The sequence below is a fragment of the Heteronotia binoei genome, chromosome 5, assembly GCF_032191835.1.
Source record: "Heteronotia binoei isolate CCM8104 ecotype False Entrance Well chromosome 5, APGP_CSIRO_Hbin_v1, whole genome shotgun sequence".
Lineage (NCBI taxonomy): Eukaryota > Metazoa > Chordata > Lepidosauria > Squamata > Gekkonidae > Heteronotia > Heteronotia binoei.
In genome coordinates, this window is record NC_083227.1 from 166,798,440 (window position 1) to 166,813,935 (window position 15,496).

Here is a 15,496-nt window from a genome sequence, read left to right on the forward strand (position 1 = left end):
ATACACAATATAAAGAATTAATGACCCCAAAGGCTCTGTGTTGACAGTTTGATGCTAAGGTATGTGTTTTTACTTAATATTCAAGACTGAGTCATAATTTCATTTTGAGATGTTAACGCAGTTAATCTCATGGCGTGTACAGTTTTGAAAGCTGTTGTAGCAAAGGAATTAAGATGTTAGGTGATAAATTTCCTAACCTACAGCGAAATTAACTTCCAAATTAATCCAGTCATTGCTTTTTGAATTTAGAAAACACACAAAATTAATGCCAATATTCAATCTGTTTCACTTCTGTATTATTCTTTCCTGCAAACAGAAATGTAGCGTAACTTTTAGTTCTTTAAGGCAGTCTGTGCTTGATTTTTAAAGAATGCACAACGTAGCTGGTAGTTTTTAATGCCGTATTCAGGCTTGGAAATGCAGCTAGACTCACCATGTGTGACAAGATCAATGGGTTTAGGGCAGGTTACCTGCTGCTTTTGTAAGCCACGAGCCACCCTTCCCTCAACAGCAGCACATAAGCAAAGATTATGTTAATACTCAGTTGTAGAAGTCCTCATTTTGAAGATACGCCACCTTCCACATTAGAAGTACTATGGGGCTAACCAGTTTCCAAAAAGTAAACGGAAGCTTGCCTTCTGCACAGTGTCTTAACTCTGCAGTATTTACCATTTAGCCTATAGGCTGCAGTCTGGCAGCTTTTGCCTGGCACAATAGTGCTGAGCAAAAGGTGCTGTCCTCTTAAAACTTTTGTTTTCACTTTTCCCGGCACGTCTTGTTTTTTATGTTAGTTTTTCAAAATATGTGGGTTTTCAGAATCTTATTATTTGAATTGCAGAGTTCACTGATGTCATCTAAGATGACTTCATGTCATTTTATGAACTTCTGCGGTTTGCCTTTCCCCTCAGACATTAGGTAATGCCAGTTTATTTTCTGTAAGAGATTGAGTTGGTTGTAGAGACCATACTTTCTTTCTGCCAGCAAGAGCAGCTGCTTCAAAATAAAGGCGAGCTTGGCTCCACAGACCCTGCGGCAGAGCAGGGGGACTGGTTTTCTGCTCGCTTGCAGCCCATTTGCAGAGGGATGCCAAGGGGGGATGAGTTCTGACTCCCCTGCAAGCAGTCTTTGCATCTAAACCACTGACTTGTTGAGAAGTTTTGGCCATATTTGGAAAACGACACCTGGTCATTTGGGTGCAACCTTTTGTTTTGTAGATTTGCCTTAGGTTGCACGTAATCTGGTTTATCAAAGATTTCAGGTTTTCACGGCTGGCAACATCATTAGGGTTTGTAGAATCTTTAGTTCTTTAAGGCCGTCTGTGCTTGATTTTTAAAGAATGCACAACGTAGCTTGATAGTTTTTAATGCCTTATTCAGGCTTGGAAATGCAGCTAGACTCACCATGTGTTACAAGATCAATGGGTTTAGGCAGGTTAGAACACGGCACTTGAGCCCGAAAGATTCTACAAACCCTAATAATCTGGTTTATCATCGGTTTGCACTGTAGGCATCATTGAACATGCCCTCGTAAACTTGAGAGGAATCGAAACCATTGTGGCTTCAAACTATAGATGAACATTTTAAAAAAAAGTTTTTTCTAGCGTTTAATGTTTTGTACTGTTGAGCTATGGGGATATGCAGGGTGTTCTGAAATGGAATGAAATTAGATAGAATAGATGGCTTGTTACAACTGCAGCCGGTTATGGTGTTTTTCACCTTGTTGCTGTCTTTTATAATTGCAAGACCTGTAGTGACACAGACCTGGGCAAGCTGTGTGCACAATCTCAGTGGAACTCAAATGCACAGGCCTGTGTTGCTTGAAAAGTTATGGCACCGTTCAGATTTAGCTTAATTAATAGATGCATCAGGTGTAGCTTTTTAGTATTAACTGCATGACTAGTGCCAATATACTGCAGTTTGGAATACTGGCACAAGTTTTTGCAAAACGGGCGCAAACAGTGTTCCCTCTAAGCTGAGTTGGTGTGAGCTGGCTCACAGTTTTTTAGCCTCCAGCTCACACATTTTTGTCTTCGTTCAGGAAGGATGGCCCCAAAGCAAACTAATCGATGCAGTAGCTAAATCACTTGCTCACAACTTTAAGGCCAGTTACTCACAAAGTAGAATTTTTGCTCCCAAGACTCCACAGCTTAGAGGGAGTATTGGGCACAAATAGCTTGCTGCTGACCGACTCTCAAACTCTTCATTAAAACCTGAAGAGCAACTTTAGGAAAGCAACTTTGAAGGTTACAAACAAGATATGCCTGTGAAATGTATGTGTTCTGTTCCTCAGTACTGCAGCTGTGGGAACTTATCCATACAAATATTGGCTATGCAGTAAGAACTGACCAAGTTAAAATGACATTTTAAAATAAACGCTAGCCTGTCTTGCAGACTGTTCCCCCTACAATTTGATAACGGGCTAAAAGCTTGCTTGGGAAAGGTCAGATGTGTGTGGTTGACAGCGATGACTAGGCAGCATGAAACATAACTTGGATTAACCTCTGAAGGAAATGAGGCGTATCTACTTCCTTTTCAGCGACTTGTTCTCTTGGAAGTCACGTCTTGCAACAGGAGTACTAAGTGGTCTGTGTGCAAGTAAGCCGGCTAGTTGACAGATTCCTGAGCAGCTGAACAGCAGGAAGGCAGTTCAGTGAGAAATGGCATAAGCGATGAGGTTGCTGCATCTGGGGAAGGACAAAGGCTGCACTTAATGCCTGCATCTTGCTCCACAATACGGAATTGACTGGGTAGTGTGCGTGGGGGGGGGGGGGGGGGGGCGCAATGCTGGATTTGAAATAAAATTGCAACCCACATTGAATTTGTCTTCATGGAGGAACAGTGACAGTTGTTAGTTATGCTGGCTGCTGAATAAATGCAGCTATTTAAAAAGTGTCTTAAGAGGAAATATTTTGGAAAGGAGATAGAGTACAAATCTGAATCTTTAGTAGCGAAGTCAAGAGCCTCAGTGGGTGAGGTGAATGACTAATTTGGCAAGTGCCTGTTATTGGAGGGATATTCCTGGGCCTTCCAGCTTCCCTCAGTCCAACACAATTGCCTGTAATTTGTCAGTTCCTAACAGTCTGTCCCACTACAGCATGATAATGAAATTGACATTGTTACTGAGGTTGAATTTGGAGGTTAATTTCTCTGTTCCAGCTTGATCTCCAGATCAGCCGACCGAGCACCTCTCTAACGAGGCACTCAGGGCCTCAGCAGAGTGGATAAAGGAAGGATGGACTGAGCTCATCAGATTCAAAGTTAGCCTGTATTTTAATTGCAGGTAATGCAATGCTATTAAAGATTATTATTAATTGCTATTGTAAATGCTGATGACCTCAGTTAAATAATAAAAAGAGGCAGGGCTGCACAAATAGTGGGTTGGATCCTCAGACTTGAAATCAACAGTGAGATGTTACTGACTCCTAGCAAGAACTACAAAGCGAGCCCCTCAGGGGTGAGGGCAAAATCTGCTATCCATGCTTGACTGTGGGGTTGCCTAACCCTCACTGATGGTGGATATAGCTTTGTGCGGAAATGCCTTGTGTACCCAGGCATTCCTTGTGTATAAATCCTCGATCTCCGTGTGCCTCACCATCATGATTTCTTCCCTTACATTCTAAAGGAATTGCGTGAGGATCTATTTTGTTAATGCTTAGCTATTGCACACGAACTTACTTAGGTGCCCTCTGGTTTAATTATACGATGTGAGATTATCTTTCAAAATAGGGATAAAAGTATGAACTCTCAAGAGGAAGGATTCCTTTTTACGCACACACACAACATATAATTGGTTACACCATCGCTAATTTATCTTAATGGTGAAATAGTTGTCTGATAAATTCCTAAAAGCATTATCCATTTTCCTTGGTTTAAATTTATGGATTTCCTACCTGCCATTTGCAGCTTCAGGGAAGTTGATTCCCAGCAATGTGGGACTCGTGGGGGAGGGGAGGATTGTCCTGTCTTTTCTCTTCCCTGATGAAAGAGGTAGAAGGAGCAGTTTTGCTCCCTTCCCTGAGCCATAGTAGTTGGTACATATGAGTCCTGAGACTCCACTTCCTGGGACCTGAAAGGCCTGCTGGAGGAAGGCAAAATCCACAGTCCTTGTGCCCGTGGATTGCTGCATGCATCCCCGTATAATTTTCTGTATGTACAAGGCAGATTAGAGATTTTTTGAAATGAGGAATTCCTATTTCCAGACAAACTGGATATTAGATGATAATCAAATCCCGAGACACATGAAAGTTGTGAACATGTTTCTCATAAAAATCGTTCCACATTTACAGTCATCCACATATACAGTCCTTATCTTGGTGGTCAGTTGTTTGCTATATATGATACATGTACCTACTAAAATACATTTCTTGCAAGGTACAACTCAAATGAAAACTGGGCGACTTCCTTTCTTACATAGTTTTTTTTCAGTTCCCCAGTTTCTGTATATCATGAGACTAGAATAATCAGTTCCTATATTATTTTTTAACTTGTTTATATCCTGCCTTTCTCCACGGTGGGGACCCAAACCGGCTTGTTGTTCTCCTCTCCTCCATTTCGTCCTCTCAACAACCCTCTGAGATAGCAGAACCAGGTTTGAGCCCAGGGACCAACAAAGTTTTATTCCGGGTATAAGCTTGTGTTTTTTCCCCAGTGTATCTGAAGAAGTGTGCAGGCACGTGAAAGCTTCTACCCAGAATAAAACTTAGTTGGTCTTAAAGGGGCCACTGGCACCTTTGTTCTCCTGCTTCAGAACCAACACGGCTGCCCACCTGAACTCATGATTTAGGTTAGGCTCACAGAGTACGGCTGGTCCGAGATCACTCTGAAAAACTACTATGGCATTAGCGGGGATTCAAATGGCTGGCACTATGAACCACTACGCCACGCTGGCTTTCTGTATGTAGCATCATGGGAAACTGAAATGAATGCCTGTTTATCTGACCTGGGTTTGGCTTTACCATTTCCGTTCTGCAAACAGTGGAGCTTTTCTCTTAAGAGTTGCCTGGGCAGGGAGCCTCTTTTGCTTGGAGGACAGCTCTAGTTAGCGGAACAAGCTTTGCCTCTAGCCCCTAGCCTGGTCTAAAAGAATTGTGAGGGAAGAAAAACAAAATGTAGCTTTAAAAACTAAACAAAACTTTGACCAGAATTTTGCATACAGTTTGAGAGCAGCCTACAAGGCAAATGTCAATAGGAAGGATTTATCTTTTTGCCTACATACATACGGGCAAAATGTAGTTGTGCAGAATCAGTACCTAAGAGTGAAGTCTTACCTTAATGTTGCACAGTTTGTCTCCTCAGGCGCCTAAAAAAGTGGTGCCATGGGATCACAGAAATACACTCAAGAGTGAAGCTTTCAGTTCTTTAATGCTCATTCGCCCTGTATAGCGTTTGCCGAATGCCTCAGCTCACCCTGCAGCTTCCCCCTCAGAGGTCCCAATCTCTGGTGGCTTAGCGAGGTCTTCAAGCTGCTCGGGTAGCAGTGTGTTGGTGCTGGACCTGACCCCTGTTGAGAGGTTTCTCCTTGGGAGTTGTGGCATCTTGTCCTGGCTGTCTCTTGATTGTTCCAAAAATCTCTGCCTCAGAAGCGGCCCCACGTTGCCCTTCCCTAGCTTCCAAGGGCAGTCAGGCCCGGAAGATTTGCCACAGGTGTTGCATGAGCATTGCAAAAAATTTCTGGATTCTTTAACCATTTGGCTCATCTTCTGTTGCTGACCCTAGAGTTCAGGTTTGGATTGCTGTTCAAGGTATAGTCCTTGTTTTTAACATGGATTGTTTTATTAATTCCTCTGCTGCCACCGGATTATCGTATAGGAGGTTGTGCTCTCCTCATCTACTGAAAGCCAGGATCCTCTAGGGATTTCTCATAAGGCTTACAAATTGTCTTCTGTACAATGGCTGTGATTCAGCTGTAGGTATGTCCAAGAGCCTGGCAACGCCACATTTGAAATATAACATCCCAGAAAACAGTTTTGAGGGCCGAATCCTTGGTCTAGAATACACTGTGCATAAATTATAGCTTGATGCAGAGAATCTAAACTGTCAGAGGATCTCCCATGTGGATCTCCCCAACACCGATGGAAATGAAAGCCAAGGACACTTGCTGGATATTTTTTAATAGTAAATGCCCTCTTAGAACGATGCCCCATGAATCTTGGTAGATGAAATCACTTGAAGAGCATTAGAATCCCACAGGCTTATAGGACAGGAAATAAAGTATCAAAGGATGGAAGAGGGGTGTCATATGCGATTTTTCATACCTGGATTTGCCACCGCAGAGATTTCCTTTCACGGTCATTTGCTGGATAGGGTATTCCACTAGCTTGCCTCAGGGGTTATGTCTCCATCGAATGGGCCGATAAGTCTAGTGCCCTCTGCTTGTAGCCTTGGTTTGCTGGCTTTAAGTAACTCGAGTCCTCTTGCGTTGATGAAGAGAGCCTCTGCCTGTATTTGTGATGCCATACACAATCTAGAACTCTCCGTTTCTGTTCGCTGTCTTTGGCTGGCCCCTTTTCCATGGGACTAAACAGAGAACTCTAGATACAGCTGTCTGTGAATAGCAGGGTTACGTCGTTGTGCATGATGAGTAAGTACAAGGACATACTTTTCTCTTACAGTTTTTTCCTCCAAAATAAGACCCTTGGCAGTCTCTGCTTTACAGTGTGAATCTGTTTCAGTCTTCAGATGACTCTTTTCTGGCTGCCAGATCTATTTTAGTTTGTTGGCTTACTAGCTGTGGTTCACCGAGTGTAGCGTTGTGGAATCTTATTACTTTTAAGTTGTGTGATTTCAAGGCAGGGATCTTACTGTTTGTTTCAGGACTGAGAACGGCCCCATCCCAGTATTGCTTAGGATGGACCACATCAGCCATTGATACCAGCACATCATTTAAAAAAGCATGTTGTTAGAGGAGTATCATGGTAACATCCCAAGCGTAAATTCTAACAAAAATTAAAGATCAGACTGTAAGTCTGTTATGTGTGGCATCTTTCTGGCAGATTCACCACTTACGCTGGAGTGGGGTTACACTTCTGTAAGTTTTTCAGTGGGAACCTTTGATGCTAAGGGATACTGTGTCTGGTACGACCACGAGTGGCCAGTTGTCCCTCCAGTCGACATTGCTGCTCTCCCTCCTCCTTTGTAGGTGGAGATGGCAGTTTATAAAGTACCATGCTAAACAGCTATAGCCTTCTAAATACATTGGCTTCAGTTGGCATACAACATATAAATCTATTCACAATGGCATAGTGTGCTGGTTTCATATTAAAGTCCTAATTCTTCCCCCAAAGAGAGAGAGCGCATTACCTACTCAGCATGCACAACAGTGTAACCCTGCTATTCAGAGATAGCTGTATCTATTCAGGGTGAGAAACTTGGTCCTTCCTATGTGCGCTTTTTTTGTGTAAGCATTTTCTATTCCTTGTTAGCAGGAGCATTCTTCCCAGAGTGCTCAGGGTTAATTATTTATCTTATTGATTTCATTTACACCCATCTTCCTCCCTAGCGGGGCTGCAACATGGCTTATGTTTTTCTCCTCGCAATAACCTTGCAGCAACCTTGTGAAGTAGGTTAGGCTGAACGTGGGTCACCCAGCAAGCTTCAGTAGCGGGATGGTGATTCAAACTTGAGTCCTCAAGATCCTTGTCTAACCACACTACACCATTGCTGGCTCTGCTTGCACTTTTCCATTTGGGTCTTTTGCTCATGTCACCTGGAGCTATTTGCTGTATTTCCCAATGGTTTACGCACTGCAGTCCAAACTGCAAAAGGCCTACAGCTAAATGGTGTTTGGGTCTTTCTAGTTCTGTGATTCCAGGTCAGTGAACTTAGAGAAGGATCACCCTTATTGTGCTGGAAGCTCTCTGCTAGACCTAGAACACCGTAGTATGCATAAGAACTAGACTCGCATTCTTGGACTTTCATCTAGTTGCCACCATTACAACCGATAACTTCATGGTTTCTTAACGACAGAGGCCACAATCCAGGACTCTTATGCATTCTTCAATCCTACTGGAATATATGGCATTTAAAACTGCATAGTTGTGTACAGTGTTGTAGCCAGCACTATAATTGTCCTCACAAGTGTCCTGCTCACTGGGCCTGTATGGGCAAAGGTGAGACAGGTGGCAACTAGACAAAAGTTTTTCCATGGTGGCATCTTACCTATGGAATACTCTATCTTTTAGGCAACAACCCCAAACATTACTTTTCCCCCAGTTTTTTAAAGGAAGGAGTTTTATCTACTCCTTCCTTTAAAAAGTTACAACCTCTGGTAACTGTCCCTTACTGGGGACCTGGAGGATATGCAGAGAGGCGGCTAAACAGAAGCTGCCCCTGTCCTCTCAACTGGGTATTTCAAGGAGGTCTCCCATCCAAGTACTAATCACATTCAACCTTGTTTAGCTTCTGAGATCTGATGAGACTGGGCTTGCCTGGGCTATCCAGGTCAGGGCTAAAGCCTGTTTTATGAGGATCATTGTAGGTTGCTAAATGTTTTATGCTATTATGCTCCGGTTACATTTCTAATAGATAATTTTAATAATAATGTTGCAAGGCTGGCTTCAGCACCCCCTGAGGGAGGGCAGCCGCAAGGGCCCGGGGTTTCCAGCTTGGCTCCCCCCGCCCCCAATCTTCCCTCTAAGCTGTGGAGTTTTGTGAGCAGAAATTCTACATTGTGAGCTGCTGGTATTAAAGTTGTGAGCTGCTGCATAAATTATTGTGCTCTGGGGCCATTTTTCCTGAGCGAAGACAAAAATGTGTGAGCTGGAGGCCAAAAAATCTGTGAGTCAGCTCACGCTAACTCAGCCTAGAGGAAACACTGCTCCCTACCGCTGCTGTTGCCTGAGCTCCCCTGCCGCTTAGCACCCCCAGGAAAAGTGCATGCAGCTGGAAGAATAGGTGGTCAGTGTGGCTGAGCAGGCAGGGAATGATGTATGGACATGGAGTTGGGGCAGGGCATGCAGGGAGGCATGTAAGATGAGGAGTGTGAGCAGAGAGTGTGATGTTGGGCAGGGGAAGAGGGCCTGAGCACTCTCTCTGCCCAAGGTACCACAAAACCTGGCTCTGTTGTGCTGTCTTGCTTTGTGAGCCACCGTGAGCAGGTTTGATGGAGAGGCACTGTATGAATTTTCCAAACAACTATTTTAATGTATGTTTAACGGTGGCCTATACTGAAACATGAGCTGTTATGATGTAATGACTAAGAATTATGAATCAGGCAGTCCCATCCAAAACCTTTTTCTTCCATGAACTCACAGGGGCAAAGGATCTGAGAAAAGCTGCTCAGCCCTCCACCCTCACACAAATCATTCTAACCTACCCTAGAGTTTAATGGAGTACAAGAGAAATATACTTTAAGAGATCTAAACTGATACGTACTAAGTACTGCACAGTACAAGCATTGTATATGTACAGTACTAAGTACTGTAACTGATTAAAGTTATTTATGCCTTCCATCTACACTGTATGCTGGGATCTTAAAAGATGTTGACTTCTGATCTGATCTGAAAATGTAAAATATTCTGAAAGCGAATGGAAATGATGTGTTGAATGTTAGTTAGTGTCAAAGGGTTAGTTAGATGTCAGTGGAATTTATTTGTATGAGCTTAATAATACGTTCTCCTTCAGCGACACACAGCCAGTAAGCTTGTGCCTGTTAGAACTACAAGATGCCCTGAATACTTCCACGGTGGTATAAAAATGAGAAAGCAGAAATGAAAATCTTACTCTTATCCTTTCTCCCTCCCTCTCCTTTTTTTCTCCAGCTCATTAGTCACCTGTTTGTGTGGATGCTGGCATGAAGAGGGTCACCTAACAAGAAATGACATACGTCTGAAATGTCATTTTCTTCTGCAACCTACGTTTTGAGTATCATACATTGGGAGATAACTTCATTTCTAAAAAGAAAAAGACACCATCCCCCTTTTCCAGGACACCTGTACTTCTTGTAAATTTACTTTGTAATTTTAAGTTGTTAGAAAATATTTTATAAACTGTTTTGCAATAAATAAGGCATGAGCCAAGGAGCCTGTTCCAAATGAACATGGAAGGAACCACTTGAATTACTTGTATGAAGCATCACTAAGTGTACTCTTACTCTTCAAATGTGATAAGTCTGAATGGACCCCAGCAATGGAGTCAGGATACCTGAACATTTGGCTGTAAACTTATGGATATTTACTTCCTTAACTTGTTATTAACAAACTTTAACCTTTAGTGCAGGTGTTGGCAGAGCTGTAGCCTCTTACTGGAAGCATGTCCTAATTCAGTTGTGATGTCAAAGTCTGACAGTCCTGTTTTGAAACCAAGGTTTCCCATTGAAATGCTAGCGATGGTGGCAACATTAAACTCCCATGTAGTTCTGATAGCAAAGATCTTCCCCTGCGAGACTTTTTTTCTTTTTAACGGATATGGCCAAAATTGGAGATCAGTTTGTTGGAAGAAGGTGTTTGCTTGTGATTCTCTAGTAGTATCCTCCTTAACAAGCAGGAAGTGCTGACATGGGGGTGGTAACTGATGTGCGAAGTCATGAAGCTCTTTTTCTAGTGTATGGCGATATTGCACACAGACACTACACAATGCTGAGGGCTCCAATCCAGTTAGTCAAGTTTGTTAGTGATGCCCGTTAAAAACAATAGATGAGGCTTAATCACAACCAATTTGTTCTATCATTTCAAAGATATCTGCTCATTACTAATCTCAACCAGATTACGTTTTAAGCATTTCTAAGGATACTTGGTTTACACTTACAAATATACACACTCCCAATAAAGATGTGTTAAATCATATAAATGAGCCTTGAGTATTTAACGATTTAGTTCCATTTGTTTACAATTTAGTTCCACTGTCAAAAATAGCTTTTTACATTTAAAAAAAACCCTGCTGCTCGTTTTTATTTCTATGTAATTTTCTTAATGACAGACCAAGATTCAGCAGGTAGCCTGACAGAGTAACAAACTCTGAAATAAAATATATGCACAATTAAAAGACTGCTTGCGTCAAGTACTTCAACATAGCAAACTTGTTGTTGGTTTCTATGGCATTAACTATTGCAGACTAAACAGAAAAGATCACTTTTCCAAAGTTACCCATACCAGCAAATACAAACTGAAGTTTACTGCTTCATAAGTCCCGTGCATAATAAAATTTATATCAATTTTTCCCTTGGTAACAGATTTATATTTTTAAAAGCAATCTAAGCACAGGAAAGATTATCGATTATATATAACAATGCAATTCTATATTAAAAATTAGTATTTAAATAAAAACCTTTACAATTATTTATAAAATGGAGAGTCCATAACAGCCACTCTAAAAATTACCTACATGGTCATATTTAATAGAGGCTTCAACTGTTCCACTTTTCATAAGACACTGCAGGTGTTTTAAAAAAACACACACACATAAATACTGTGTAGTGCCGCCATGTAGATAAAGCAAAGTAAATGCTGTGGTTTTTCGATACAACAATTAGAAATAAATTTGGAGTGAAGGTAGAAAGGATGCTGCAGTGAGTCAGTCAGTGCAGCATATTTTGCCTGAAGAAACGTGCTGGTTTCTGTATTTAAAGGGGGGGGGATTCTGTAAAGAAGGAACTTACAACTTGGGTGGTAACAATGGCACAAAGTGATAGTTTCTACTCAGGAAAATTGTGTTGGTCTGTACTAACAAGGGTACATATCTGGACTGAGAGTGGGTGGAGCCAGTAGTCCCTGCATGGACAACATTCTTAAAGCCAGTGTTCTTAGTCTCCTTCCAGAGTATCTACATTGCCCAATTTTCACTTAACACCATTGTGTCACATGGGAGAGGCGCAGCTTTCTACTGAAAGATGAAGTAAAGGGAGGGGACATTTCAAAAACAGACAAAATGGCTAGTTTCTACTTGCTATGAAGGATCAAGTTAAACTGCAGCCATGTTATTTTTCATTTTGAAATGATATTGTCAGGGAAATGTTAGTGGTAGAAGTAATGTATTGCTTTTTACCTTTTTGCTTTAGTCGCTTAATATTTAAGCTTTGCTCCATGCTACCTTTTGTCTGTATACTATATTTCACTATGCCTCCTTCGGTTGGTAAACTTGAAAGAGGAAAACTGATTCAACTTTTAAGATTTGCTTGAAATTAAATGTTTAAGAATGTTGTGCACCATCTATTTCAAATAAAGCTTTGTTTTTCCCTCTGCACTTTTAAAAAAAAGTTTCACACAGTGGCCATTCTGTACAGACTTACGATGCAATCCTTTTCAGAGTTAGTTCAGGTTATACCAAATGAAATTATGCGAAGACTGGAATAATTCTCAGTAGCATTGCAATGTCAGTTTCCAATATGCCTCTTCTAGCCCTCGAGAGCCAGTTTGTTGTAGTGGTTAAGTGTGTGGACTCTTATCTGGGAGAACTGGGTTTGATTCCCCACTCCCACCTGCGGGAATGGCCTTGGGTCAGCCATAGCTCTCGTAGGAGTTGTCCTTGAAAGGGCAGCTGCTGTGAGAGCCCTCTCAGCCCCACCTACCTCGCAGGGTGTCTGTTGTGGGGGGAAGATATAGGAGATTGTAAGCCACTCTGAGTCTCTGATTCAGAGAAAAGGGCAGGGTATAAATCTGCAATTCTTCTTTTGTAACTATGATGAAGTACAGCAAGCCACCCCTCTCTCTCTACAGTCACATGGCAGGATCATTCCTTTGACATTTGTTGATCAGCAGTCACAGAGATTCAAGAACTGAATAGCTATTTATCTTAGGTAAGAAGTTCCATGTATATTAACAGAGTTTATAAAACTCTGAGATTAAGGACATTGCTCATTTTCATCCCACCCTTGTTCCAAGGAGCTAAAGGCAACATATGTGGTTTTATCCATATCTTATCTTTATAACACTGAAAGGTGGGTTAGGTTGAAACATAGCGTGTTGCATCGTGGCACATTTCCAAAGGCACAAGGGTTTCTACCACTGAATCACAAGTTTTATGGCTTTTTCCTCTGCTGTGGCAGCCTAATATGCATCCCATCGTGTTCATGCTAGTTCCCTCTCTTGTCACCAGAAGTCACTGCTAGGGATGGGCACAAACTGGGAGAATGTGGTTTATGAACCACAATTCCTTTAAACGGGGTTTGCAGAAAGCCTGAGAAACAGCTGAGTGACGGAACAAGCCTGCTCCCCAGCACTCAGTTTTGGGCTATCTTGTGCAGTCCCTTTAAAGTGTAAAGAAGAGGAGCTGGATTTATACCCTGCCCTTGACTTGGAGTCTCAGAGTGGCTTAGAATCTCCTTCCCTTCCTCTCTCCAGAACAGACACCCTGTGAGGCAGGTGGGGGCTGAGAGAGCTTCGAGAGAATTGTTCTCGAGAGAACAGCCCCCTGCTGCTCAGCTGTTTTTGTGTGTGGCTTTAAGGGGGAACAGAAAGCAGGGGCTTAAAGGGACTTGGAGTCCCTTTAAACCCCTGCTTTCTGCTGTATCCAGGAACCACCACAGACTGCTTTAAACGTTTGTGACAGTGGACCCACAATAGGGTGTCTTTGTCTTCATCATATAAAAACACTATAATATCCTGCGACACATTGTACTTTCTGGTAAAGATCTAAATACGGTGCTAGGATTTAAAATGTCAACCATATTCAACCCTGTTCTGTAACTCAGTAAGTTACATTAGACAACATGTATCACATTCAAAATGCTTTGACTAGTTTCCCCTAATATGTTAGTTTGGTATCAAATGATACTAAAGCAAACTGCTTAAATCAATCAGTTGTACTTGCCACCTTCAGCTAGGCAGTTCTACAGACTGGCACAATGATTTGCTGCACCTAAGCAACAAGTAGCATTTTCATAGGAGCGTTTTTATGCTATTTTATGCAATATTTATAGAAATTGGGAAAAAATAACTGACTAAGGTTGTTTTGCATTTTAAAAAAATGGCAACAGTGGAGCTTAAGAGTACCACCAATTTTTTTATTCCATGAAGATAAAAACTCTCACACAGCTCTCTCACACTGAGACTAAGGTTTGCAAAAGTTCACAAAACATTAAATGGTTGCACTTTGTTAACAGGTATGGGCCTACTGGGATTCTTCCATTTAGCAAAGCCAAGTTTTCCTTATTTCCTCACTGGGAAGAATGCAGAGTGCCCGAATAAAGTGCGTCTGGTCAGATCTCTTTAAATAAGACTACACCCCATAGTTGCCCATGCCTGCTGAAGTACTCCGCAGAAGGGGAAAAAAGCATAGCAATATGTTCAAATCTTTTATCTGGATAAATATGTTATCAGTTAAGAGTTTAACTCAATCCATTTGGCATTCACTTGGAAACATGCCTTCCATCAGCAGGCTTCAAGGTTGGGCTTACGTTATCGGTTGTTATTTTGAACAAAGTTGATGGAGTATGAACCAGTGGCTGAATCCTGCTTCACCTGGAAGTTATCTGTCGACAAGCCAAATGGGCGGAGGACAAAGTTCCCAAGGTCTTTCAGTTTTCCTGCAAATAAATAAGACAAGTATGCTTCTTGACATGTTCAACAATACAGAGATGGGGGAAGGATTTGTTCCTTGCTGCCCAAAAGCAGCACAACGTGAGTTCTGCTAAAAGTAGTCCTAACCTGTTTTTATCATTCAGGAAGGTGCTAAGACAGGGGGACTTATTTTTTCTACAGTCTTCCCCTGTCTCACAGCACTAAACGGCTAGAAAAAGGTTCCTAAGGAAAAGGCGCCACGTGCTTGAAATCTTGTTTGTTGCCATGTCACAAACTTTTGATTAATGCCAGTGTTGTATGTTCTGATGATTCAGTGCCCAGTACACGCGCACACGGAAAAAAAGGCATTTCTTCACAGACAGAACACAGTTGAATTTGCTTCCGATACTGAGTCATCTTCCAGAACATTTTATTTGTAACAGTAACCTTAAAACCTACCCACTTCCAAAATGTTGAAAAAAAATGGCAATATCCTCTAAAATGTTTTTAGCTGCAAACTATGAAATGGGCAGTGTTGCAGACCAAAGGAACAGGAAGAAAACCCAGGACTCACCCGATTTCCCCTGCCTGAAGACAATAAGTGTAGCCTGCTCCATGTAAAGCAAACAAAACTTGCATACACTGAGACCAGTTGCTTGAGAATTGACCTGAAGGAATAACTACTGCTAAGGCTTTGTGCTTTCAGCTGTTCAATAAAAGAGCCACCATAAGACTTGATTCTGAATTGTTGCATTCTTAGGATACCTACAACTAAACAGATTCCCCACTCCTTGCCAGTATGTGTTCTAGGCTTGCTTTATACAATCCAATTCAAAATAGTGCTTGTTCACAGTACACGCTGTTCTTCAGAAACAAAGATTATACATGATTCGGAACAGTTCACTAAGCCTGGAAGAAGCTCTGGTGTTTTGTGGGGTCAGTACGTCCACAGACTGGCTTTTAACTGCCGCGCTCCAGATACCGAATAAAAGCTAGACTCTACAGTTAAATGGGTCATGTTTCTGCCTCCCTGCAGCGTTTCACCACATATCACTAACTCCTTTG

General features: G+C 41.9%; 1 protein-coding gene across 4 annotated transcripts in view; it reads right to left on the reverse strand.

Moving 5' to 3' along the window:
- Positions 1-13,914: 13,914 nt before the first annotated feature.
- The window catches only part of TTC1 (tetratricopeptide repeat domain 1), a 31,336-nt gene continuing 29,754 nt past the window's right edge, over positions 13,915-15,496 (reverse strand). For all 4 annotated transcript variants that reach the window (XM_060240665.1, XM_060240668.1, XM_060240666.1 and 1 more), the window contains exon 8: positions 13,915-14,457. In XM_060240665.1, coding sequence (XP_060096648.1) covers positions 14,330-14,457 — 128 coding nt within the window. In that variant the 3' untranslated portion in view covers positions 13,915-14,329. The remainder of the gene's footprint in view (positions 14,458-15,496) is intronic.